Source organism: Octopus bimaculoides, chromosome 1 (genome assembly GCF_046866305.1).
Source record: "Octopus bimaculoides isolate indiv1 chromosome 1, ASM4686630v1, whole genome shotgun sequence".
NCBI classification, from domain to species: Eukaryota; Metazoa; Mollusca; class Cephalopoda; order Octopoda; family Octopodidae; genus Octopus; species Octopus bimaculoides.
In genome coordinates this window covers 88,062,720-88,089,391 of record NC_142928.1, presented here as the reverse complement: position 1 = coordinate 88,089,391, position 26,672 = coordinate 88,062,720, and the positions used below count along the sequence as shown (strand labels likewise).

General features: G+C 36.9%; 1 protein-coding gene across 1 annotated transcript in view; it reads left to right on the top strand.

The window, feature by feature from the left end:
- Window positions 1–1,774: 1,774 nt before the first annotated feature.
- The window catches only part of LOC106876324 (cell division cycle-associated protein 7), a 46,585-nt gene continuing 21,687 nt past the window's right edge, over window positions 1,775–26,672 (top strand). The window contains exons 1-5 of the mRNA XM_014924824.3: window positions 1,775–2,343; window positions 14,270–14,377; window positions 16,227–16,274; window positions 17,542–17,739; window positions 19,716–19,796. Of these exons, the coding sequence (XP_014780310.1) occupies window positions 2,326–2,343; window positions 14,270–14,377; window positions 16,227–16,274; window positions 17,542–17,739; window positions 19,716–19,796 (453 nt within the window). The 5' untranslated portion in view covers window positions 1,775–2,325. The remainder of the gene's footprint in view (window positions 2,344–14,269; window positions 14,378–16,226; window positions 16,275–17,541; window positions 17,740–19,715; window positions 19,797–26,672) is intronic.

The window sequence follows — 26,672 nt, the reverse complement described above, 5'->3', positions numbered from 1 at the left end:
TTTTGCAATGAGGAAAAGAAGATTAACTTTTTGGTTAGAAACTCTTATTGGTGACCAAGCTCTTTCTGAAATATTAGCCTTCTATTCCCCATGGCAAAATAATTTATTCTATTTTGCAAACTTTTGGTACTTAAATTTTACTAACACAGACTATCACTAGTTTTCTAGTATTCCAGTGTCACTTAGCATCTCACAAACTTTTTTTTTTCATTTTATTTACCAAAGGGTATTGAGTTGGCAGAGCATACCAGTTTCATTCCTCTCTAGTCTTTGCATATCCTCTGCATTCAGGGTCCATGTCTCATTACCATGTAGCATTGCAGTTTGTACACATGCATCATACAATCTTCCTTTCACTTGGGGAGAGAGAGAGAGAGAGAGAGAGAGAGAGAGAGAGAGAGAGAGAGAGACCCTTGGTAGCCAACGGAGGTGAAAAAGCTCTCTGAACTTTCTCCCTCCTATACTTAATCTAGCAATTACACTTTCTGTACAACCTCCTCCACTGATAGAGAACCTGTGACATTTGAGGAAATTAGTTTCCTGTGTATGTGGTCTTTATGGCTCTTGTACACCTTCCACATTCCAACTTCTTTCTCTCTTAACCTTCCTACTATTCCACTGCACCTCATGAGTGTTCATAGTTTGCCCTGAGTACATTGAATGGAATTTCTGCCTACACTCTTCCTACATATTGAGTAGGGCCATTTACCTGAAGGGTGAAGGGTCTTGTCTGATTTCTTGATTTCTTGCTTGGTCTTTGCTAAGTTAACTCTAAGACCCTTTGATTCCAGATTGTTTCCACACTAGGAATTTATTTTCTAATTTTGTTCTAGATTCTGCTGTGAGGGCCAGATCATCAGCATGTAGTAATTTCCATAGGATTCCAGTGTTAAATTCCTGTTATGGCCTGCAAGATGATGATGAATGAGTGGGGGCTGAGAACTGAACCTTGGGGAACATCTACCTGTACACATGGCTAACCCTTCTTACCTTGCTAACAACACCCCTGTATATGGTCTGTACTGCTTTCACAAGCCATTCGTCCACTCCTAGCTTCCACAGAGACTACCATATCACAGAGTGAGGTGTGTATATATGTGTGTGTGTGTCCTTGTCTTGACATAGCATGTTGCAAAATAATTGTCGCTGGCATACATGTCATTCATTTCCACTACTCTGTGAGAACAGTTCTGGCCACAGGTGAGAATTGCTGAAAGGAAGGAAGGGCATCTGGCCATAGAAAATCTACCTCAATAAACTGGATCCAACCCATGCAAGCATGGAAAATTGGATACTAAATGCTGCTGCTGATTTCCTTTATTTACATTTGTAATAATTTTCTCTTATTCTTTTATTTGTAATAATATTCTCTTATTCTTTTTCAGCTCTAAGGCTGTGGCCTTGCTGGAGCACCACCAGTATGGTATATATCTTGAAGGAAGTTGTTTGCTTGGGTGACTGACAGACATCCATGTCAGCAAACTTGAACTTCTGTGTTATCTTGTGTAAAAAAACAGTTAGAAAATATCAAAGTTTTCAATTAAGATTGTCATTTCAGTTTACAAAAATCTATCCTTGGTTGATATAGTCTTCTATGAAATTCTAAACTAATAAAAGTAAAAAACGCAAATCGTCTAAAATGATCAGCTTTAAATCATCTCCGAACCTACAACATCAATACATATATTTTCAGAACAGTCTCTGGGAAGTAGACTCTAAAAGACTTGAACCCCCCCCCCCCCCCCAAAAGCTCTCTTTAGTTTCATAAGGTTTGTAATAAAAGAGGCATGTACCAATAACATATCGTTTTTATGAATTCGAGAATAAATTGGATAGTTAATGGGGTTATTGCAACTAATATTCTGGTAGATTGGAATCATATTACTTTAAACCAAATGGACAAACGAGAAATTGGGAAAATTTTTCGCCTTTTTTTTAATGAAGGGTGCAAGTTTAACATCTAAAATTGAAGAGATGAAACGCAACTATTTCGTTCCAGTGACACTACTAAAACACACAAACAAATCTTTATATATAAATACACACACATATATATACATATATATTGTAGCAGTTAGAAAGACATATTAAATTTATTTCACTAACGGAAAAAATAATTAACAATAATAAGACAAAAATGTTTTCTCTTACAACTTCTAGTTACATAGTTTCGTTTCGACTTCCGCCAACGATAGCAATTTGGAGTAAAGCCCGCGAAATCTATTCACATGGAATTCAGAAAGCACGCCAGCTCATAAGGGTATCGAACCTATCGTGATAACATTTTTTTAAAACTCAAAAGCTTTGTGTTTCCTTAGCGAAAAAATGGCCAAACAAGGACAGGTAAAGTTGTTATAGTTATCCAATTACTTATTTTTCCCTTACAAAAAAAAAAAAAAAAAAAACTTTCTGCGAAGTTAGTTTTATTTTTTCTATAAATGTAATATAAAACTTTAAAAAATACGTAAAACTTTTATTTACTTATTCTTACTTTATATTGATTATACATTGATATTTTTTTTCTGTGAGTTGTATTCTATTTTAATCGTTTTAATTGTTAATAAACAAACGCTCTAATGGACGAGTAAATCCAATTTACATTTTACTGCATAATGACTGGGAAATGAACTAGAAAAACTTTCTTCTGCATATTTAATGACAATATGACGAAGACTAGATTCGGTTCCGGGTTGATATTTAGAATTCCTGCAATTTATATAAATAACTGTTGTTTAGCTACAAGTCAGTTCTAATTGAGCAAGATTATGATCAAAGGCGTCCCAGCTGTGCCCATGATGTCTTAACTACGTTCTTTTTTTCAAAATCTGTCATTTAAGGAATTTGGCTGCTATTTCTAGCAGTCGAAATGACTATAGACTGACTTTTGTATTAAGTAAAAGCTACTTATTGTGATCACTTTGGAACAAAACTTGATAAGAATAAGCGAACGTAAAAGTTTGGAAATCACCGATTTTGATAACAATAACCAGTTAAATTCATAACCGGTTGTAAATTTCATGATAATAACCGGTTAACTTCTATGATAATTATAACCAGTTGATAACAATAAACAGCTTTCGGTGTAGAAAAGTAAATTTAACTTTACAAATAATCATGTATGCATGCATATCTGTTTTCCCATATTTGTGGGAAAAAAATTCCTTCAAATTTTTAATCTAAACTTTAGAAATTAACTTAAAAAACAAAAAAAAAAAAAATTTAATCTTATACATCTCCCTATTCAAACTAGAGAAATGGCACCATATTCTCGAGAAAAGAAAAATTGAATTACAATTCAATGCTGTATAAAAAAAAATTTGTTAAGTTTATTTTTCTTGAAAGTTTTGTTATCTAACGTTTCTGTGAATGAAATTACTTGAGCAGCTGATATATAAACTTCTCTTCATTGTTCTCCAACACCCGCCAAAAGTTAGCGTGACCGGAAATCAGACAGCTGATTTCTTCTCTTACTTCTCCCCTTACCTCTAGAAAGACGCTTCCACATATGCACTCACGTACTCATTTAACATACATGCGTTCTGACGTACATACGCACATAGCTTCGCGCGCTGATGTACATACATACATACGCGCGCTAACGTACGTACACACATACTTACGCGCGCTAACGTACGTACACACACACAGATATACGCGCGCTAACGTACATATACATAAGTATATGGTGGTGTGGGGGAGGAAGCAGTACTGTGGGGTTTAAATTTTTTTGTAATAATAAGGATAAAACAAGAAAACTTATTTGCATGTAAATGTGTTTTGGTCAGTTGAATATGGTGTAATTAGATATTCGTTTAATAGACTGAAGAAATTACTCCATCAATTTTAACAGTTACAAAAAATAGTGTAACCACAATTCCTAATTCATTCTTCTAGGGATCCTAATATTAGATGAATACCAGGAACTTGTTGTATATATATATATATATATATATATATATATATATATATATTTGTGTGTTGAGATTTTATTTTAAAACAAGTTTAAAAATAGCAACGAAATATCTACTGTCGGGAAGACTATACTGAGAGTAAAGTGAAATTTCGTGTAAACATTCGTGTTGAGGGTTTTATTCGACCAGTCCACTAGTTGAATAAGCTGTCTGGCAAAACTTCACCCCCATGAATACGAAATCTACACACATTGATATCTCCCTACAATTCGAATTGAGCTTGGCCGTTAGACTTCAATCAGAACCCGGGAAAATTTTGAGAAAGAAAATGGAGAAACTCGAATTGGCCGTGATAGGAAGAAGCAATCTCTCACAAATATCTCTTTTATCGTGTCTCACTCTTGTCATCTTCTTCCTCGAAACTATCCGGAAAGAACCGAATTATTCCAGCCGTTCTGATTCTGAGCAGACGATAATTTTTAACTCAGGAATTATAATTACAAAAAATTAAATTGCTTAAATTTATCTCTAATTATTTCAGTTTCATTAGTCGATCAATTAAAAGCAAGTGTATCCCCAAATTTTTAAGACCACCTACGAAATTCCTAGTGCTTACTTGCACAAAAAATATGCATTATAAGTAGATTAATAAAACATTTAAAAATCTATAGATTTGTTTCTAGATGCTGTAGGGATTGCTGTCATTTATTTAGAATTCTTAAAGATGGAACAGAGGTTCCACAAACGGTCTTTTGTTAAAAATTGGAACCACCACCAAACTATGACAAAATCTTGATTAAGAAAATGCTTTTCTATCCAGAATTCCCATGCTACCGATTTGTGGTGCTCTATCTGTAAAGAGATCCCACTGCTTGCATCCTATCATTACCTACTTTATTCAATGCTCCAACCAAACTTACAAAGATGTCTTACACTGTTCATGTTCCCTTCATTGGTACCAATTCCACAAATTCCTATGTAATCCAAAATTGACATTTATGGTGGTCTATCTTTGTATAGCTTCGTGAAGGAATAGCTCATTATGAACTGGTTGTAATTTTCATGTTGCACTCATGATTAGGATTGTTATTAACAAAAACATAGAGACTTTCATCTATAGAAGCCAACTTTTAATCAAATTCTTTGCAGCCCGCTGAAGTAGCTTCTATATCTACATTTTTGTTATAAAAGTATAAGCTTCAAACAATTGCAGCGTGGAAGGTGTTTATAAGCCATTTAAGAAACATACAAAAAGCGTTAGATTCACTTCAACATTTAAATTTAATTTGCCAAAATATTTTCGTCGCTTTGAGACCGCGACCTGTTCACTGACAAAATTCCGCATAAGCTTCTAATTAGATAAACTTTCTGAAACTAGCAACTCAATCACATTTCGTCAGACCCTACATCAGTGGTTGTCAGCCAGGGTCCATTTGGCCCTGAGGGTTCATACAAGATTTTTGGGGTCCACGTAACCAAATAGTAAATTGGAAATCCACAAAAGCTCTTGAAAAAAATTTTGCTTTAGATGTATTGCAAAGAATTAAAAGTTGGTAGGTTTCTTTCTCCAATGTTTTACATTGTTCAACCTACTCAAGTTAATGTGTGAAAAACAAAACAGGAATTTTGAAAGAAGTTTCTATAAAACTAGTTTCTAAACATAGAATGACTATGGGGGTCCACAAGAATAAAATAGTAATGAAAGGGGTCCATAGATAAAAAATGGATGAGAAATCTTATCCTACATCATTTACCAATGCCACGATGGCTTGCTGAACATGATGTAGTCTTTGTAGTGGTGGAATATCTGTAAAGTCACAGATAGTCTGGCCTTATACTTTTCCAAACGCCATAGTTGATTTCACATCTACTTCACTCATAATATTGAATTAACTTTTTTAGTTGTTATTAACTAGGTCTACCCCCCTCCTCTGGCCATCAATTGCTCTTATTAGTTGTTTCAAAGTTCTTGGATAATATGCCTTTCATTTAGCTTTCATACTGTGTTTATGTAGCTGGAGCAAAGAATCTGTGTTTTTTTGGGCAGTGGGGATATATTCCACTCTGACATTATTTGAAATATCATTTAAATCCACTGAATAGCTTGGTGAATTATATAAAATGTGTAATGCTTTGTTGGAAATGTCATGTCTGACACCAAAACTTTCTACAGTAGGGTAAAAAATTTGTAAACCAGTGTTGGAAACGGCTTGTATTCCAAACCTTATTTCAATGTAAAATACAGGTAGATTAAACTTGATATAACATTGAAAGCCTTTTGATATTTAGAGTAATGAATAGGTGCTTTAATTTTATACTATCAACATTTTTTACAGGAATGTCAATTATTTCTGGAACTTTGCTGTTATTTTATTTGTCACCAAAAATACTAGTAGACACATGCCTCAAAAACAAAAGAAAACACCAACATTGTATATCTGTCTAACCTCCTACATCAATCATTTTGTTTTGCTCTTGAGGGTAATCTGTAACAGCTTCACCAATCATTTTAATGTCCTGCAAATTAAAACACTTAAACTTTCAAAGCAGCCTTTACTAACTGGTCAGAAAAGGTTTGCATCAGATGTATCTTTCTCTTGCTACAAATCATCACAGCTTTTTGTTTCTGCTTGAATGACCTATGCTTATCAAACCATACACCTTTGACCCATTTTATATTATGCATCATAGCAGATCTATGAAAAAATGTTTGTACACTAACGGAGTAGCTACTTGAAAACATGACCTAATTTTGTTTTTATTGTCAGGTATTGTTCCCATTGTAAATGTTAATATTTTGCAATAGACTAAGTTTTCTGCATAAAACCTTTGCAGAAATCATATTTAATGTCATATATGACTTCTTTTGGGACTAATTCCTCATGCTGGCGTAACCCTTTAGCATTCAGATTATTCTATCAAATGTAATGCTTATTTATTCACATTGTTTTGACTTAATTGTGCATTATCTTGTAGCTATGAGATTTTGATGAGGTAGCTGTTAATTTTTAGAATGATTTTGTATGGTCGGTGTGAGAAAGCCAGATTTGGCCAGTTTGAACATAAAACTGGAATATTTTGGTTGGATATGGCTGGTTTAATTGGATGAGAGTCGTGCACTATACTGTACCCATTTGTAGTTAAAACTGACAGCGGGAGAGAGCAAAAGAAGAAATCCACCCTAAATACTAAAACTTTTGAGTCCACGTATTGACATTTCAAATGCAAGAATGAAAATGAGAAAATGAAAGAGGTGATGGTAATTGTACAATATGGGTGGAAACACTATGATTAAAGTTACTAACAAAACCCAAGGTGAGTGCAACAAAAAAAACAAGTTAAATTAAATCTGCATATGCAAGTAGTTGTTAAGCAGCAGTGTTGAACAAAGTGAAAAACTAGGTGTGGAGAAGGGGCATGTGAGAGTATGTGTTTGCAAGAATGTTGAAAGCAATGAAAAGCATAGCTTATAGGAGAAAAAAAATTAAAGAACTGAGCTAGTAGACTAAATATCAGATGTAGATAATGAAGTCAGAAAAATAACAGGAGTGGCTGGTTGTATTAAAATTACACTAAATATATTTTTGTATAAAAAAAATTAACTTTTTTTTATAAAAAACATGGAATGTGATTTTTCTTTTAAAATTAAAATTTACCTGAGTTTCTGAAAGGGCAGAATTACCAGCCATAACCTGAAAATAGTAATCATGCTTTACAATTTCCTGAAGTGCAGAATTCAGTAGATAAGTTTCTGTAATGTGTATTAGTAGTAGTGTGGAGGTGCAATGGCCCAGTGGTTAGGGCAGCGGACTCGCGGTCATAGGATTGCAGTTTCGATTCCCAGACCGGGCGTTGTGAGTGTTTATTGAGCGAAAACACTTAAAGCTTCACGAGACTCTGGCAGGAGATTGTGGCAAACCCTGCTGTACTCTTACACCACAACTTTATCTCACTCTTACTTCCTGTTTCTGTTGTGCCTGTAATTCAAAGGGTCAGCCTTGTCACGCTGAATATCCCTGAGAACTACGTTAAGTGTACACGTGTCTGTGGAGTGCTCAGCCACTTGCACGTTAATTTCACGAGCAGGCTGTTCCGTTGATCGGATCAACTGCAACCCTCGATGTCGTAAGCGACGGAGTGCCAACAACAACAATTAGTAGTAGTTTTTTCTATCATAGGAACAAAGACTGCAATTTTAAGGATGAGGTTAGAGGTTAATCAATTACATCAACCCCAGTGCTCAGCTTGTACTTATTTCATCAACCCTGAAAAGCTCAATCAATCTCATTTGAACTCAGAACATACAGGCAAATGAAATGCTGCTAAGCATTTTGTCTGGCATGCTAACAATTCCAGCTTGCCACCTTAATAATAATAATAGTAATAATAATGATAATTGTTTCAAATTTTGGTGCAAGGCCAGCAATTTTAGAGAGAGGAGCGAGTTGATTACATGGACTCCAGTGCTGACATTGGTTTCCATGACGAGTCTTGAAAAATTTTGGAGAATCTAGGTTATGAAATAGCATAATAGATACCCTAAGACTTACCATCAGATTGTTTGGAGGGGTTCCTGTTGGCTTAAGGTTGTTTAAAAATGTAGTTGAATAATTTACATCCTTGTTCTGTAAACTAACTGATTTGTAGTAATTTTTATCTTTGAGTAGCAGTATTTTTTAGTTTCTCTCATAGCATTTTTCTGTAATAAGAATGCTTAGGACGGCTGGTAATCAATAATTTGGCTGAATGCCAAGTGCAGTTCCCATCTGGAGTAGCTGGAAGGTGACTTCAACAACAGCATCACCACTGTTCACTTACATTTTGATGGTAAGCCACATGCACTGAATCAGAGACAAGATGTCTTTGGGCAGGCATTGATTCAATCAGTTTGGGCTTCGCTAGGAACTATAAGCAGTTTTTTTTTTGTATAAAATAACTAGCAACCTTGGTACTCCTCTCATTATGCATATGTCATTTCTCACATACTATATTGTCAATCCAAGAAGGGTAAAGAAAGATAGTAAGAAGATTGAATAAAAATATGATTGAGGAGGGAGACAGGCTGATGGAAGAGGGAGTACTAGAGAGAGAAATTGATGGATACCAAATTTCTCTGTACTTCTTGATTCAACAGGGTAGTAATTTATATTTCTGATAATGAGGTCCTGTTTTTTATCCTGCTAGCTATAATTTTAGTCTTTCTTAGGTTTACTTTGAGACCTCTCTGTTCTAAGTTGCTTTTAAGTTTGGAATTCCTTATCTGAATTTGTGACAAATTCAGTTAATGAGAACTAGGTCATTGATAAATTGCTTTCTCTATGCTGACATACTCAGTTGGCTTTTTTTTAGTAAGAACGTCTGTAGTTGTTCCAATAAATAGAGCTGTTGGTAGTTCGTCATCTTTGTACATCAAAAACACATCTCATTTGAACTCATTTGTTTTCCTTAATTAGCTGTGCTATAACTCTTTCTGTTTCCATAACTTGGTTCATGAATTCAATGCCTCTGCAGTAGCCCCATTGTAGAACATCTCCTTTGCTGTTGTAGTTGATTCTTGTTGAGGATAATATCTCACAGCACTATGTGAGTGACTAGCACAAATCCTACTTGGCCAGTTATTTTCAACATATCTGATGTTCCTGCTACTTTCTCTACTCTTCATATCTTTAAAGGCTGTTGATTGTAAAGCTGTCCACCATCAGTTGTTGTTTTCTTTATTGGGTCTACTTAGGGTAGGCACTTTGTTTTCCATATATCACCATCATCATTTAGTGTCTGTTTTTCACGCTGGCACGAGTAAGACAGTTTGACTGGAACTGGTAAGCTGGAGAGCTAGCTGCACCAGGTTCCAGTCTGATTTAGCTTCGTTTCTATGGCTAGATGCCTTTCCTAGCACCAATAGTGTACTGGGTGTCTTTATGTGTCACCAGCATGGTTGTCTTATGTGCCACTGTTCTCATTTAATTAGCTTTTTTGCTTCCTTCTTGGCATTAGTGAAGGTGAGTATGCTGCTTTATTATGTACACATTGACAATGTTCTCATTTACACTGAGAGACATATATATACCTTGTATATATATGTTAACTGGCATTCCATTGGCTACAACAATGAGAGTTCCGGTTCATCTGATCAACAGAACAGTCTGCTCCTGAAATTAATGTGCATGTGACTGAGCACTCCACAGACACATGTACCCTTAATGTAGTTCTCAGGGAAATTCAGCATGACACAGGGTGTGACAAGGCTGGCCCTTTGAAATACAGGTACTACTCATTTTTACCAGTTGAGTGGACTGGAGCCAAGTGAAATAAAGTGTCTTGCTCAAGGACACAGCATGTTGCTGGGAATCGAATTTACGAATGTGAGCTGACTGCCTTAACCACTAGGCCATGCGGCTTCATATATATATATATTTTATGTATTTATTTTCTCTTAGTTAACAATTAACTCCGACAAAATAAATTGGTTAATAGATATCAGGGTAGCAAAGATCACAAAATGACTGTGGTGTAACTCCTGTTTATGAGGTAGAAACTCCCTGTTATTTTGGGTATTTGAGTAAATATAAAATTTAATAAATGGAGTAATACGCATATGTTAAATGAATTCTATATATATATATATATATATATATATATATATATATATATATATATATATATATATATATATATATATAAGCCAGTATGCTCCGTTGGATGTGTAATGTCAATGTGAATACCCGTCAGAGTGTAAGTATCTTGAGAGAAAAGCTGAACATTAGAAGCATCAGTTGTGGCGTGCAAGAGAGACGATTGCGCTGGTATGGACATGTGGTGAGAATGGAGGAGGATAGCTGCGTGAAAAAGTGCCACACCCTAACAGTTGAGGGAACCCGTGGAAGAGGTAGGCCCAGGAAGACCTGGGCTGAGGTGGTGAGGCAAGACCTTCGTACATTGGGCCTCACCGAGGCGATGACTACGGACCGAGACCTTTGGAAATGGGCTGTGCGTGAGAAGACCCGGCAAGCCAAGTAAGATCGTTGCCAGTGCCCCTGGACTGGTTCTTGTGCGGGTGGCACATGAGATGCACCATTTTGAGCGTGGCCGTTGCCAGTACCGCCTGACTGGCTCCTGTAGGATTTTCGAGCGAGATCGTTGCCAGTGCCCCTGGACTGGCTTGTGCGGGTGGCACATAAAAGACACCATTTCGAGCGTGGCCGTTTTCGTGCGGGTGACACGTAAAAGCACCCACTACACTCTCTGAGTGGTTGGCGTTAGGAAGGGCATCCAGCTGTAGAAACTCTGCCAAATCAGACTGGAGCCTGGTGTTGCCATCCGGTTTCACCAGTCCTCAGTCAAATCGTCCAACCCATGCTAGCATGGAAAGCGGACGTTAAACGATGATGATGATGATGATGATGATAAATTACTCTCCATCCATTGGTGAAAATGTCCACTGTAAGTGATAGTAACCAATGTGAGAAAAGTTGTGAAAAGAAAGCACAAAACTCTCACCTGGAAATTGAAATAACCCTGTTTTTTCTCAAGTGGACAAACTGAGATATGTCTCACAATGCTGTGCCAAGAATCTTTACTTCCATTAACTTTGGTAGATCTTCAATTTCATTGCCAATAGCATAATATACTTGAGTAGTTTTCATTCCCTATTACAGTGCAGACATCTCCAAAATGTAACATTTGATATGGCCTATTGTACAAATGGGTGTAACGTGTCCATAAATCTACTTATTCTTGACTAATAATCATTATAATGCATGAATATAACAAAGGTTCTTTAAAAATTTATGATATTAAGAAAGCAGTTTGGTATTTATGGCTGATTCAGAGATAAGTATGGCAAGCATTAATATTTCAGCATTTTAGCTTTTCTTCTTTCTGCTGGGTTGTTAAAATACTAAACTGAAATCATTAGAGTGTTGAATAGGATACTTTGTGGATTTGCTCTAGTTTTTTGCATTTTGAGTTCAAATCCTGCCATGGTGTACTTGGTTAGCAGATTTAATCTCTTGCATGGTTAAACATCTTGTATCTTGGGTGCCTTTAGCATTTGAGTCAGGTCTCTGGTTAAAGGAAACCTTCCTCTTTTTCTCCTACCAGACTCTGAAACCCTGTAAAGTGGCACAGGTATGAGGTGGTATCAAAAAGTTCCCGGACTAGTTCTATAGTATGCTAATAGATGACAGCACATGGTTGTGTGTGCAGTGAGAACTAGCAGTGACCTTCATGAAGCAATGTATCAAATGACATTGCTGTGTTTACTTTGCAAGTTGTGAAATATTTGGTTTTTGTGATTAGATGTATGCTGTAGTCTGCAATTTTGTCATGGACCGAAACAAAGCCAACGTGAAATTTTGCATTAAACTTGGGATGTCTGCTATATACACTGAGCATGATGAGGCAATAAGTAACATACATGCAATATTTTGGGTGGCACAGGTGCTTCAAAAGCAGAACAACATCCCTGGAAGACGATGAGTGATCTGCCATGAGTGTCACCCCTGGAAATGTGGTATTGTGCATCAAAAGTTCTACTGCAATGTTTTGAAGGAGGTCATTCGGCAAAAGTAACTGCATCTGCAGGGCCCAAAGAATTGGACTCTTCACAACGACAATGCATCCTGTTACCAAGCTCTACTCATGAGTTTCTCGCCAAAAACAACATGGCATCACTTCTGTACCTGCCCTATTTGTCAGATTTAACACCTGTGGACTTCCATCTCCTCCTCAAGATAAAAATGTAGCTCAAAGGTTGCCATTTTAACACCGTTGTTGAGATGCAGAACAATTCACAGAAGGTCCTCCACTTGCTTTTGGAAAATGACTCCCATGTCGAATTCCAAAAGTGGAAGGAACACTGGGACTGGTGTATTGCTATGCAGGGTAACTACTATTTTGAAGGAGAGGATGTTAAAACTTAGGTAAATAAGTTATTTTTTATTAAACATAACTAGTCCGGGAACCATTTGATACCACCTCACACAGCCCTTCCCTCCTGACTAAAAGGTAAAAGAAATATAGTATGTAATGGTGCTTGATAATTAAAAATATATATTGAAATTAGTAATTAGTATGTGCCATTTTGTAAACTGTTTTCTTTATAATACATTCTTTTACTATATTTAGAAGTGTATATGTAACCCTTTTGTTATCATATCTTAGTTAAAATGCAACCCCTTTTGTTTCATTTAACTTTGAAAATAAGAATGAATTTAGTAAAATTTGTCATTATTAAACTGGTACTTAGAACTTGATATTTAAAATTTTGATGGAAAGTTGTAATTTATAGATCAATTTTAAACAGGAAGTTTGAATCATAGAGCTATCACCTGGTTTAACACCAACATCTAGTATGTTGAGTGCTTTTAGCTCTTTAGCATTTAAACCAGCCAAAATATCCTGCTTGTTTTATGCTCAAATTGGCTAGATCTGGTCTCTCACACCAACCCTATAATATTCTAAATTTAACAGTTAGCTCATAAAAATCTGAAAGCTTCAAAATGATGCATAATTAATTCAAAACAATGTGAATAAATATGCATTACTTTTGACAGAATAATGTGAATGCTAAAGGGTTAATATAATCCAATCTATTGCAAGCATTTGAGCCAGGTCTCTGATTTGAAGATACCTTTCTCCCATCTTCCCAGTCTTGGAAGCTCTAAATGGTCATGGACACTGCTTGTCTCTTGACTATAGGATATAAGAAAAAGTGGTTAGTCTCAAGTAGATTGGTATCAAAAGGGTCAATGGCAAGGTTAGATTTTGATGTTGTTTTGTCATAGTATCAACTTAAACCAGTGGAGGCGCAATGGCCCAGTGGTTAGGGCAGCGGACTTGCAGTCATAGGATCGCGGTTTCGATTCCCAGATCGGGCGTTGTGAGTGTTTATTGAGCGAAAACACCTAAAGCTCCACGAGGCTCCGGCAGGGGATGGTGGCGAACCCTGCTGTACTCTTACACTACAACTTTCTCTCACTCTTACCTCCTGTTTCTGTTGTGCCTGTAATTCAAAGGGTCAGTCTTGTCACACTGTGTCATGCTGAATATCCCCGAGAGCTGCATTAAGGGTACACGTGTCTGTGGAGTGCTCAGCCACTTGCACGTTAATTTCATGAGCAGGCAGTTCCGTTGATCAGATCAACTGGAACCCTCGACGTCGTAAGTGACGGAGTGCCAACAACTTAAACCAAGTATTACTCAGATGGAATTAAACTGATATTGAGATAAATTTTAATTTGTATTTTTCTGCTCATTTTTTATTTAATCTTTTGTATTGCTATTTTTCTGACTTACATTCTATGTTGTAGTTTGTTATCTTGTGTTTCTTATTTCTAATTTTTTTTCTTATTTTGTAGGGTGTACAACTTGGGTATGGACTGCTACCTGGTAACAAACGTTTTTCCACCACTATTAGCGAATATGAGCAGATGCACAATAACAACATAGCTGATAACAAATTAGTTGTAAGTTTTTTTTATGTATTCTTTTATTCTTTTACTTGTTTCAGTCATTTGACTGCAGCCATGCTGGAGCACTGCCTTGAAAAATTATGGATAGCCTTAATCGATTTTTGAACCTTACTGGGTTCTCATTAGCAGTCTCTAGGGATGTAAATAGCAGTAATTTGTAAGTGGAATTTGGTATGGCTGTGTGGTTAAGTTCATTTCTGTGTCACATGGTTTTGGGTTCAGTTCCACTGCATAACACTTTGAGCAAGTGCCTTCCACTCTATCCCCAGGCTGACTAAAGCCCTGTGAGTGGGTTTAGTAGACTGAGATTGAAAGCCCATATATATGTATGTATGTGTGTGTTGTGTTACTCCTTGTCTTGACATTGCTCAATAGTTGTAGATATGCGTCTCTATCATACAATTGGTGTTGCATGTTTCCAGTCTCCTGTGGAAACTTGTCTGGTTCTAGCAAAATATTACCTTGCTTGGAAGCAAGTGAGGGTTAACAACAGGAAGGGCATCTGGCTAGAAAGTCTGTCTTAATGAATTCCATCTGATTCATGCAAGCATGGAAAAGTAGATGTTATATCAATGATTTTATATATACCCATGTTTCACGACTCACTGCATTCCACCGCACCTTGCACTTTCGTGAACTCCCTACTCATGCACCCTGGGCAATCTCATACCATTCTATTTATATTCACATCCTTATACCTTGAGAGTATGCCCTGGCACATCACTACCATCTCTCTCGCCCTCTATTACTCTTGCTTGTTCCTTCTCTCTCTCTTTCTGTCTCTCAGTCATACCCTAACCTCTCATCACATGGCACAAAGCCACCTCTTTCAATACCCCACCCCTTCTTGAGGGATCTTTGTCTTGCTAGTGCCATGTAAAAAGTACTCAGTCTACTCTGTAAGGTGGTCGGTGTTTAGAAGGGCACCCAGCCATAAAAACCATGCCAAAGTAGACAGTGGGGCTTAGTGCAGTCCTCTGGCTTATCAGCCAGCATGAAAAACTGACATTAAATGATGATGATGGTGATATATATATAGTCATCATTATTTAATATCCATCTTCCTTACTGGCATGGGTTGTACAGTTTGAGATTGAGTGAACTGGAGGATTGTTGAAATCTGATATCTGTTTTGGCATGATTTCTTAATGCCAACCACTTTATGGAGTTTACTGGATGCTTTTTTTTTTTTTGTGACACCAAAAAAATTGTAAATCAAAGAAAAAAAAACCTTTCGATTGAACAGGGTTGTAGTAGAAAGGGAAGTGATTTTATGCCAGTGATAGAGGGACAGGCACAAGTGTCTCACTATAGAGGAGATACATGGCTACCCTATAATTATCACTGTTATATAAGCAGTGTCGTTCCTTTCTAGTAATCCATGAAACCATGTTTGATGTCATGGGGCTATATTACCTTGCTTAGAAACAGGTGAGAGTTGGTGGCAGGAAGACCATCCATCCATCCATCCAACCACAGAAAATCTGCCTCAATGAATTCAGTCTGCCCATGCAAGCCTGGATGTAAATAATGTAAATAACTTACTCTAACAGAAAATGTGATTGATATTTGTTAGTCTGTTAAAATTTGTTTTCAATTTATGGAAACTTTGGTTTATTTTGTAAATTCAAAAATATAATAATATGTTAATGAGAATATAATTTGAAATTTTCAAAACATGATGGATATTTGTTAGTCTGTTAAATTTGTTTTCATTTATGGAAACTTTGTTGTTTATTTTGTAAATTCAAAAATATAATCACACATTAATGAAAATGTAAATTTGAAATTTTCAAAAATTTGTTGTTACTCTTTGTAATTGAATTATAAATCTTAATTTTAGCTGGCACGCCTTTTATCTGAATATAGACTTGAAGCTCCTTCACAGCGGGTAAGTTTTATTGGTATAAGAATGAGTTTTGTTTCTGTTCTTGCAAGATTGATATTTGGAATTTGTAATGCACATGAAAAAAGATGGAATTGTCTTGAATGCTCTTAGAATGTGTTAACTTATACGTAGTTTTTGTATTCTTTTTAATTGATAAATATGGAGCGTACTTGTGATCTCAGAATTGGTAGCATTTTAACAAAGAAGAAAGTTAATGCTGGTAGGTTGTGCTTAAGTTATATGACTTAGCATTTAGATCCTGCAGGAGTGGTTGTGCTTACCACCACATGGTTCTGGATTCAGTCCTACTGTGTGGCACCTTGGGCAAATATCTTCTACTATAACCTTGGGCTGACCAAAGCCTTGTGAGTGGATTTGGTAGACGGAAACTGAAAGAAGCCATCATGGATATATATATATATATATATATATATATATATACACACACACACACATATATGTATATGTTTGTGTGTCTGTTTGTCTCCCTACCATTGCTTGACCACCGATGTTGGTGTGTTTAACATCCCTGTAACTTAGCAGTTTGGCAAAAGATACCGATAAAATGAGTACTAGGCTTGTCCTGGGATTGATTTGTTCGACTAAAGGCGGTGCTCCAGCATGTCAAATGACTAAAACAAAAGAATAAAAATGTATATTCCCTGTATGTGATTTGCAAGGGCAGTATGTTTGTACTGTAGTTGGACTTATCACACTTGCAGTTTCATACATACCTTGACCAAATATGGCACACTGGACCTTGCAACAGTGTTGCACAAAATGCCTTGTATTTGGTTACAACCCATTATGTTCTAAGTTAACTTTTATCCTTTTTGGGGTTGATAATAAAAAAAGGATCTTTTATGTCAATACTTAAAATCAATATCACTGCATTTTAATGTGTTGAGTGGCAGAAATTTCATCTTCCTTTATTCTGAGTTCAAATCACAGTGGAGTTGACTTTGTCTTTACATCTTCCCAAGATCATTGAACTAATAAGCAAATACTAGGGTTCATTCATTTGATTGTAGTTCTCTTTTATTAATTTGTGGATTTGAGTTGATGTGTGTGAACCAATGTATAGGAGATTGTAGCCACTTTGCTATCATCTTTTTGTATTCATAAAATAATATCAGTAATGAATATATTCCTGTAATTACTCCTATTTTGAAAATATCAATCCCATACATATTTAAAGTAAATCAGTGTTGTTAAGTATTTTAGATATTATTTAAATATTATTTAGCAAGTTTTTTTTATTCCTTTTCAGGTGACAAATCATAAGGTTCGCCGATCATCAACAAATAACAAACCAGTAGTACTACGTCGAAATCCTGCTCGAAGTACTCGTAGTCATTATAGTTTATCAGTACTAGCTCCTGCCACAAGACAACGTAGAGGTTCTGTATCCTCAACTGTGTCCTCGTCTTCTTCATTGTCATCTGTATCACCTTCTGTTTCACCTGAGGTAAGTTAATGTCTTCAATTCACTACATTACATTCAATTATAAGATTCATAAATTAAGGAAAAGAATATGTAAAATGTATATTTATTTTGTGACAAAATGTGAAAATATAATAATGAATTCTTCTGCTACCTCTTCACAATCTGCCATGCTGCAGTTCCATGACTTCACCTTATTCCTGGCAGGGTGGCTGAGCAGGTGCTACGCCTTGCCAGAGGGCAACCTGTAACTATGCAGGGAATGGTCATCATTCCATGTGGCATTTTCAAGATCCTGCATTGTTATTGGCATCCTTTCGTCTTGGGAGACAATGGAGTTGAGCATAAAATCAGACCTGGGCTAGATGTAAGAAAATCCTGGGTAGCTCAATCGTCAGGATTCCTCTCTCGACTTTGCTGGTGTAGTCCAAAGGAGTGCATAGCATTACGTTTGGCACCAGCTTAGTTGCAGGAGCTGCCGGAAGAGTGTCAAGTCAAACACTAGACCACCTACGGGGATCCACTCCGGATTTCTTTGAAGGTTGTCTCCTTTCTGTAACCCTGGATAGGGGCCCATACCAGGTACTGTTAGCCGGAGCCAGCTGAGCCCGGGACTCGTATCAGGCAGAGTCGTCACTCTCTAAAGTAGTGAAGAAAATCGCTACCCACTACTGCATACCTGCCAGTATGTTGTTGTTGTTGGCACTCCGTTGCTTACGACATTGAGGGTTCCAGTTGATCTGATCAACGGAACAGCCTGCTCATGAAATTAACGTGCAAGTGACTGAGCACTCTACAGACACGTGTACCTTTAACGTAGTTCTCGGGGATATTCAGCCTGACACAGTGTGACAAGGCTGACCCTTTGAATCACAGGCACAACAGAAACAGGAAGTAAGAGTGAGAGCAAATTGTGGTGAAAGAGTATAGCAGGGTTCGCCACCATCCCCTGCCGGAGTCTTGTGGAGCTTTAGGTGTTTTCGCTCAATAAACACTCACAACGCCTGGTCTGGGAATCGAAACCGCGATCCTATGACCACGAGTCCACTGCCCTAACCACTGGGCCATTGCGCCTCCACGCCTGCCAGTATACTGAATAAATTAACCAAAGTGTCTCTCTTTGGTCTGTATTTAGCAAAACCAAATTTAACAAAACTAAAGATAACACTACTACAATAATGAAATCTTCATTATTGTAATGCCTACTTATCTATGTTTGCATAGATCTAACAAGATTTTTATTTTATTGATGAGACAAAATTTTCTAAAGTCAGATGCCATTCATCAACCTACCCCGTTTCCAAGCATGGTAATGATCCCCTAATATTGAACAATGAACGAGTTGGACCTGGACATGCTTTTACAATGAACTGCAATCTAATGTCACCATTTATATGAATGGTGAAAATTTTATTTCCAGTCAGTGCACAAATAACAAGGGAGAATTCATACTCACTCACACTCCTGCACACATACACACTCCTACATAATTATCGTTTAATGTCTGTCTCTCGTGCTAACACATGTTGCATGATTTGAAAGAATATGATGAGTTGGACGACTGTGTCATTCTCTCCTGGCATGTTTTCTGTGGTTGGCTGGTTGTTCTTAACACCAACCACTTTACAGAGTGCAGCTTTTGACATAAAAGTGGGTGATGCTGCTAAAAATGATTGGGAAACTCTGTTCTAGAGGCTTAATAGTAGGATGATTCTAATGCTGAGTGTAATTTTTAGTTTTGCTATGAGTTGGCAGAATCATTAGTACACCAGGCAAAGTGATTAGCATTTTGTCTGTCCTTATGTTCTGAGTTCAAATTCTGATGAGGTCAATTTTACTTTTTGTTTTTTGGGGTCAATAAAATAAATACTAGTTGAGCATTGGGGTTGCTGTAATCTACTTAACCCGTTGCCTAAAATTGCTGGCCTTGTGCCAAAATTTGAAACCAATATTATCGTCATTGTTTTATATAAAAAAAAAAAAATTTGCTTTGTTTACAGAAACTCTTAGTTCGATTTCCATTTTTCAAAAGACCTATCTCTGATGGCAGCTCCATTGATTTTATTGATGACAGTGATGATGTAAGTCCTTGAAAAGTTTAAAATTTTATATGGAGTGTTTATTTTGAAATATATACAAAAAAAATATGTATGTTGTGAAAGCATGATTTTTAGCTTCAATAATTACATAATACAATAGTTCTCAAACTGACAATATCACGATTTGTGAAAGTATTTGCCTTCCCATCTTATTAATCCAATCATATCGTATGTAGATAGTTACCTCCCTTGGTAATAACATTCGCCCACTGACCACTGAAATAAAGTTGGCATCTCTATTATTTTTTGTTTGCCACAGTATTGGACAAGTTTCATCATCAAGAGCATCCTTTAACGTCCATTTTCTATGCTGGTATGGGTTGGATAGTTTGACTAGAGGTGGCAAGCCGGAGAGCTTCACCAGGTTCCAGTCTGATTTCACTTGGTTTCTATGGGTGGATATCCTTCCTAACGCCAACCACTTTACAGTGTGTAATAGGTGCTTTTAAACGTGGTACTGGCACAAGCGCTTTCATGTGGCACCATTTAAAACCATCTTAATTTAGTCAAATACGACAATTTGTCTGCTTCTTTTTCATTTTTCACGCTTGTTGCAACACTTGCTTTTTGTATAAGTTTTACTCTTTGGCCTTCGTAGGATTTTCGAACGAGATCGTTGCCAGTGCCCCTGGACTGGCTCTTGTGCGGGTGGCACATAAAATACACCATTTTGAGCGTGACCGTTGCCAGTACCGCCTGACTGGCCTTCGTGCGGGTGACACGTAAAAGCACCCACTACACTCTCTGAGTGGTTGGCGTTAGGAAGGGCATCCAGCTGTAGAAACTCTGCCAAATTTAGATTGGAGCCTGGTGTTGCCATCCGGTTTCACCAGTCCTCAGTCAAATCGTCCAACCCATGCCCGCATGGAAAGCGGACGTTAGACGATGATGATGATGAATACATTTTCGCTTATCTTGCTATACCAGTTACCTATGTTAAAATAACTTTTTCCTAAAGCAATTTTCATTTTCAGGGGAGGTAACTTTGCTAGAGCGTCCAGTAACAACAATATCTGTATCACGTCCTCGCGTTGTTTTTTTGTCGTTTTTCTTTATATATATATGTATATATATATAAACTGTTGAATGACATTATGAAATAAGTGTATTATTATCTATCGTCATGACGTTTATTTTTGATCATTTGCCAATTTCTCTAATTTGAAGTAAAAAGGTATTTGTCTTTTGCAAACGCTTACAGTTTCAAATATTTTTGGAAAAGATTGGCAGAGGAACATAAATCTTCATCAGAATAACTTCTGAACATGCTACAAATCGGATACAAGTTCTGTTTTATTTTGTAATAACATTATATTAATTTTGTAATAGCATATTAACTTTAAATAAGTGCTTATTAAAAAAAAAAAAGAATTGTGGATGGTTCGTTTTATTGTGGTATCAATTTCATTTTAGAATATGTTACTGTTATTGGTTTATATCTAGTTTACCATGCTTGAACTTAAATAGTTTTTGAAACTTTTTATTTACAAATTGCAGCAATTATTTTTGAAGTTAGATAACCTATTCAACTATACTGGAATAGAAAGTTAAGACAGAGTTATGCCCCTTAGACAGTGCTAAAAGTCTAATAGACCAGCAATATGTTGAGAAAAGGAGTAAAAGTTTATTTTCTACCATAAGGAAACAACCGATAAAGGAATTATACAATACTGTTGAAAAGGAGTAAAAAAAAAAATCAAATGCTTCAATGCTAGGATTCATACCCGTTTTCACTTCATTTACCTCCTGCTATATTTTCTTACAGTAATTTTAAGTTTATATTTCTACCATAAAGAAACAGCCGATAAAGGAAATATACAATACTGTTTTTAAACATTCTAAGCTTAAATAATAACATTTTAAAATTGTACATAATGTTATTTCATTTGAACAGATGCCAACACCATATAGTGTTTTGAATTAGACTACCCCATTAAGAGCACAGCAATTAATAGTTATACCATATAGATAATTAAATCCAGAAGTGGTTGGAAGAAAAAATAGGTCCAGATGGACTATATGTAATCTGAACCTTCCCCCCCCCCCTTATTTATTAATTTTTTTTACGGAATCCCACGTTTTAGGCTATGGAGATTCCGATTCTGAAAATTTTTTAAAAAAAATCTCAATTTCAAAATTTCGACCCCCCCCCCCCCCGGTTTTATATAGATCCACAGGGTAAACCTAACCCTAACTCAAACCCTAACCCTAAACCTAACCCTAACACTAGTTTTGTGAGATTTGGCTGTTATTTCTAGCATGTAAATAGCCTGCTTGGTGTGGGGGGGGGGGTATTGAAATTTTTCAAACAATTTTTTTTTCAGAATCAGAATCTCCCTAGCGTAAAACGTGGGATTCCGTAAAAAGAATTAATAAATAAGGGTGGGGGGAGGTTCAGATTACATATAGTCCGTCTCTACCAAAAAATATTAGTGAATAAAAATATGTACAAATTGAGAATTACCAAATTCTGCCCCCACTCACCATTTACCACAGTTTAAGGATCTTTGTTTTTATTGCACAAGTAGCATGATACCATGCTTAACTACTCATTATTTATTGAACCGCTGAGGGACCCCCAGAAATGCTTACTTGTCATGAATTACGAAATCAATTCTTGTTCAACTTCAGTGTTTTTCATAGGCTACCCCTGCCCAAGAGGTACATCTATGAGAAATAATATGCCCTTTAACCTTTTAGTGTTCAAACTGGCCAAAACTGGGGTGGGGTGTACACTCTCACCATTAAAACATGATGGTGGTATTTGCTGATAGTATTTTACATTGCTTGTGCAGCACAATGCACAACCTCTCCATCCCAAAAGCATTTACCTGTACTGGTGTGCCACATGCCAGGTGCTAAATTGATTGCAGATTTGAGATCAGAGTGGCCTTCTAGTCTAGTTGCTCAAAAGTTACAGAGCCCAGACTGCCCTATGAGTAAGTAGATGCTGATAGTGCACATCAACTGAGATGTGCACTATCAGCAACCACAAACCCGGTTTTATATCAAAGCTTTCCTTCTGGATGGGTTGCCCTTACCATGGCTAAGGAGTCCCATCTGCCCCAAACATATATAAATATAAAAAAAGACAAAAAAACTCTCCTGCTTGTGTGGCATGGTGCGGAGTCCTGGCGCCAGACATAGGGTCTTCCAGCAGCCACCCTCTTGACCCAGGGCAGCACTATTTCCTTGAGGCAGTTGATGTAGGCCTCTCTACTGAGTCTGAGGCCATGTGGGAAGATGAATGGTGGCATAATATCATCATCACTAGTGATCACTCCAAACACCTTTATAATCACAATTAGGACTCAACCAACTCTTTCCGAATCCTCTGCAGTGTCCTCAGTTTGGTACCCAAACATTTGGAAATGTTCGTATTGGAGCTTCCAGTGTGACTGCCAAACAGTATAGCATGTCGTTTCCAAATTTATGGCAGAGTGAATTGTGTCATGGTGCTGTTTTTCTCACAGACAGTGCCCAACCAACCCAACTACTCAGTGTAGTTGATAAAATCAAAAAAGAATAATATGCATGCGAGAGGTTAAAGATATAAAATGGCAACAATTTACCCATCACGCTCTGTACATACATACACACATGCACGTTATCATCATCATGGTTTGACAAGATCCTATGAGCCAGAGAAATGTTGGGCTCCAATGTCTACTTTGGCATGATTTCTATGGTTGGATGTCCAACCACTATACAGAATATATTGGGTGCTTTTTTGTAGCACTGTCACTAGTATGGTTACCAAGTAAATCAGAAAACCAGGCTCCTTGACAAAGCAAGGCTACAGTATTGAGAGAAGTGGCTTAGTGTCAGGTGTTGAAAGGCAAAGTATGATTGAGGGACAGGAGTAGGGTCACACACACACACACACACGATATTTCTCATGTCTAACAATATTTGCTTTGAAATCATTACTTCTTGCTTGTCCCACATCATTTTAAGCTATTTCTGTTCATTGTAACAGAGGTACTAAATATAGACAGAATTTGTGTCTGTATATGTTAATATATGTTTTTTTTTTATGTTGGCTAGTGAGTGCTAATTGGGACATGGCCAGTTTAGCCCTTTAGCAATTAAACTGGCCATATCCAGCGAAAATATTCTACCTGCGTTATCTTCAGACTGTCAGATCTGGCCTTTCACACCTACCCTACAGTGCCATTTTACAAGTAAACAATCACATCATCAAAATCTCAGAGTTACGAAATAATGCAATGATTAATTCAAAATGATGTGAATACATAAACATTACATTTGACAGTAATCTGAATGCTAAAGGGTTAAACTCTACAAGCATGGAAATGTTGCCAACCAGGCCAGTTCGAGATGCATGCAGAGCTATGAAACCATTCTGCTTGCATGTGTCCACTGCCTGTGGGTTGTTGATCTGCATGTGTCCACTGCCTGTGGGTTGTTGATCTGCATGTGTCCATTGCCTGTGGGTTGTTGATCTGCATGTGTCCACTGCCTGTGGGTTGTTGATCTGGCTATCAGCTCAATGTATTGTAAAGCATATCCCACTGCTTTCTTCTGTCTCGGAAGGGCAGGTAGTCAAATTTTATCTGTTTTGTGGATTTGTGGAAAGGGTATGTGCAGTGGTTGAAATTAAAAGGGATATAGAGACTGGCACCTTGCTGTTTGGTGAAGCACTCATCAGCTTGTTCAAGTTTCATTTGAAAAGGAAAATAAGAGTGGACAAGGAAGTGTTGCTTCCCAGTAAATTTATTGAAAGGTGGACAAGAGTGTTCTAAGTGACTGGTCCTGTTTGGAGCATGCATTTACAGATTGGAGAACAACTGGGAGAGGGCACTTGCTTAGTGTTTAGGGTGACTATTGTTTTGTGAGGATTTTGCCAGTAGCTCTTGGAAGTGTCTCCCCTTTTTTGGAGATTTTTTTTTGTTTCTTTGAGAGTTCTTTCAATTTGAATGCTCCTTTTTTTTTTTCATCCAATATAAAATGTTACATCAGTTACTAAAAACAGTCAATACCCATTATAGATTTGAGGTCCTCATTTAATTTTATAGTGTGTGTGTATGTGTCTGTCTGTCTCTGTCTACTTGTTCATTTATTGTTTTTAATGCTAGCATGGGTTGGATGGGGACTTATTTAAGGCAGCATTTTAAGATTGGATGCCTTTCCTGTTGCCCACCTTTACATTGTTTTTGTTCCACTGATCTTCAAAAGTGCAGAGTGACCAGTTGTAATGTCCACAAGGAATGTAAACATATTACTCAGATGGTGACAAGCATAGTTGTGGAATGTCACATTTGCGCACATACGCATGCATGTAGACACACACACACACACACACACACACCTATATGGTTTCTATCTATGAATTCCACTGAGAAGGCATTGGTTGGTCCAAAATGTTACACTGTGGGACTGAACCCAAGACCATATGGTTGCAAATTAAACTTTTTAACTACACAAATAGTAATAATAATAATGATTTAATGTCCATGTTCCTTGTTGGCATGGAGTGGATGGTCTGGTAGGATCTGATGGGTCTGAAGGCTGCATCTGGCTTCAATGTCTATTTTGCATGGCTTCTATAGTTGGGTGCTCATCCTAAAATGTCAACCTCTTTACAACATGAATTGGGTGTTTATTATGAGGCATCAGCATTAGTGAGGTCACCATGCAGCCTGCAAGACTAAGATCCCTTTCAACTGAGTGGGGTTGCAGTAAAGAGAGAGAGAGAAACAGCTGGATAGTTTGGGATGATAAGTAGGGTAGATTGAAGAGTAGGTAACCAATGAGACGTGAATTGTTGGAGAAGGGGAAGATAGGGGAGAGGTCATTGACAGTGCAAAATAAAATGTTAGAGTATGACTGAATTGCTAAAAGCACCTTTAATTAACAACCAAAATTTATAACACTCATATATATATATATATATATATATATATATATATATATATATATATATATATATACACACACATATATATGACATTTGTTAATTTATTGATTAGTTCATTGTTTTTGTAAAGAAGAAACTATTTTTTAAATGGCTCAGAACTGAATTAACACAGGTGTTCAATTGTTTGATTTAATTAGCACAGTAAAATAAGTGTAACGATTGAGGTGTTCAAATTACCGTATCTAGTACATTTCCAATTATAGGCTGATACTATTGAAAGCTGTTTACAAAGATGAGGTAAAGGTAATTCTCGAGAGAGAACAACAATGAATGATTGACATCATTAGAGTCATAGTTTTAATAATAAATAATGAAATTGCAATGGATGTAGCAATGGATAGATATTTCCAAGGAGGAAATGCTTTGAGAAGACAGATGGTTAGAATTTTATTAGATGGTATATGAGGGCAAGTCAAAAATTATCCACACTTTCACCATAATATATCTTTATTATTGTCACACTGCCTTCTGCACATGTGTACTTTAGTTGGTACTATTGTGGTCATATGATTGAAGCTTGAGCCTGATCGTGCCATTTTTCCTTCTGACTTTAGTGTAAGCATGGCTGCTCCCCGAGCAATGTGCACCAAAGAACAAAGAGCAGTGATCTGAGAGATGGTAACAGTGAACTGGTTCACCAATACCATCTCTCCAGCTTGCTGAATCTTATCGTCAGTGGTGGTGTTTGACAGGCGTCCTGCTCCCTCTTTGTATGTCATGATTGTCCGGCCTCTGTTAAACTTCTTGATCCACTCGTACACACTTCTACGTGGTAGTGCACTGTCCCCGTATTGTGCTGAAAGCCTCTGAGGAATTTCAGCACCTGATGCGTCTTTCGACCAGAGAAATTGGATCACTACTCTTTGTTTTTCTTTGGTGCACATTGCTAGTGGAGTGGCCATGCTTACACTGTAAAG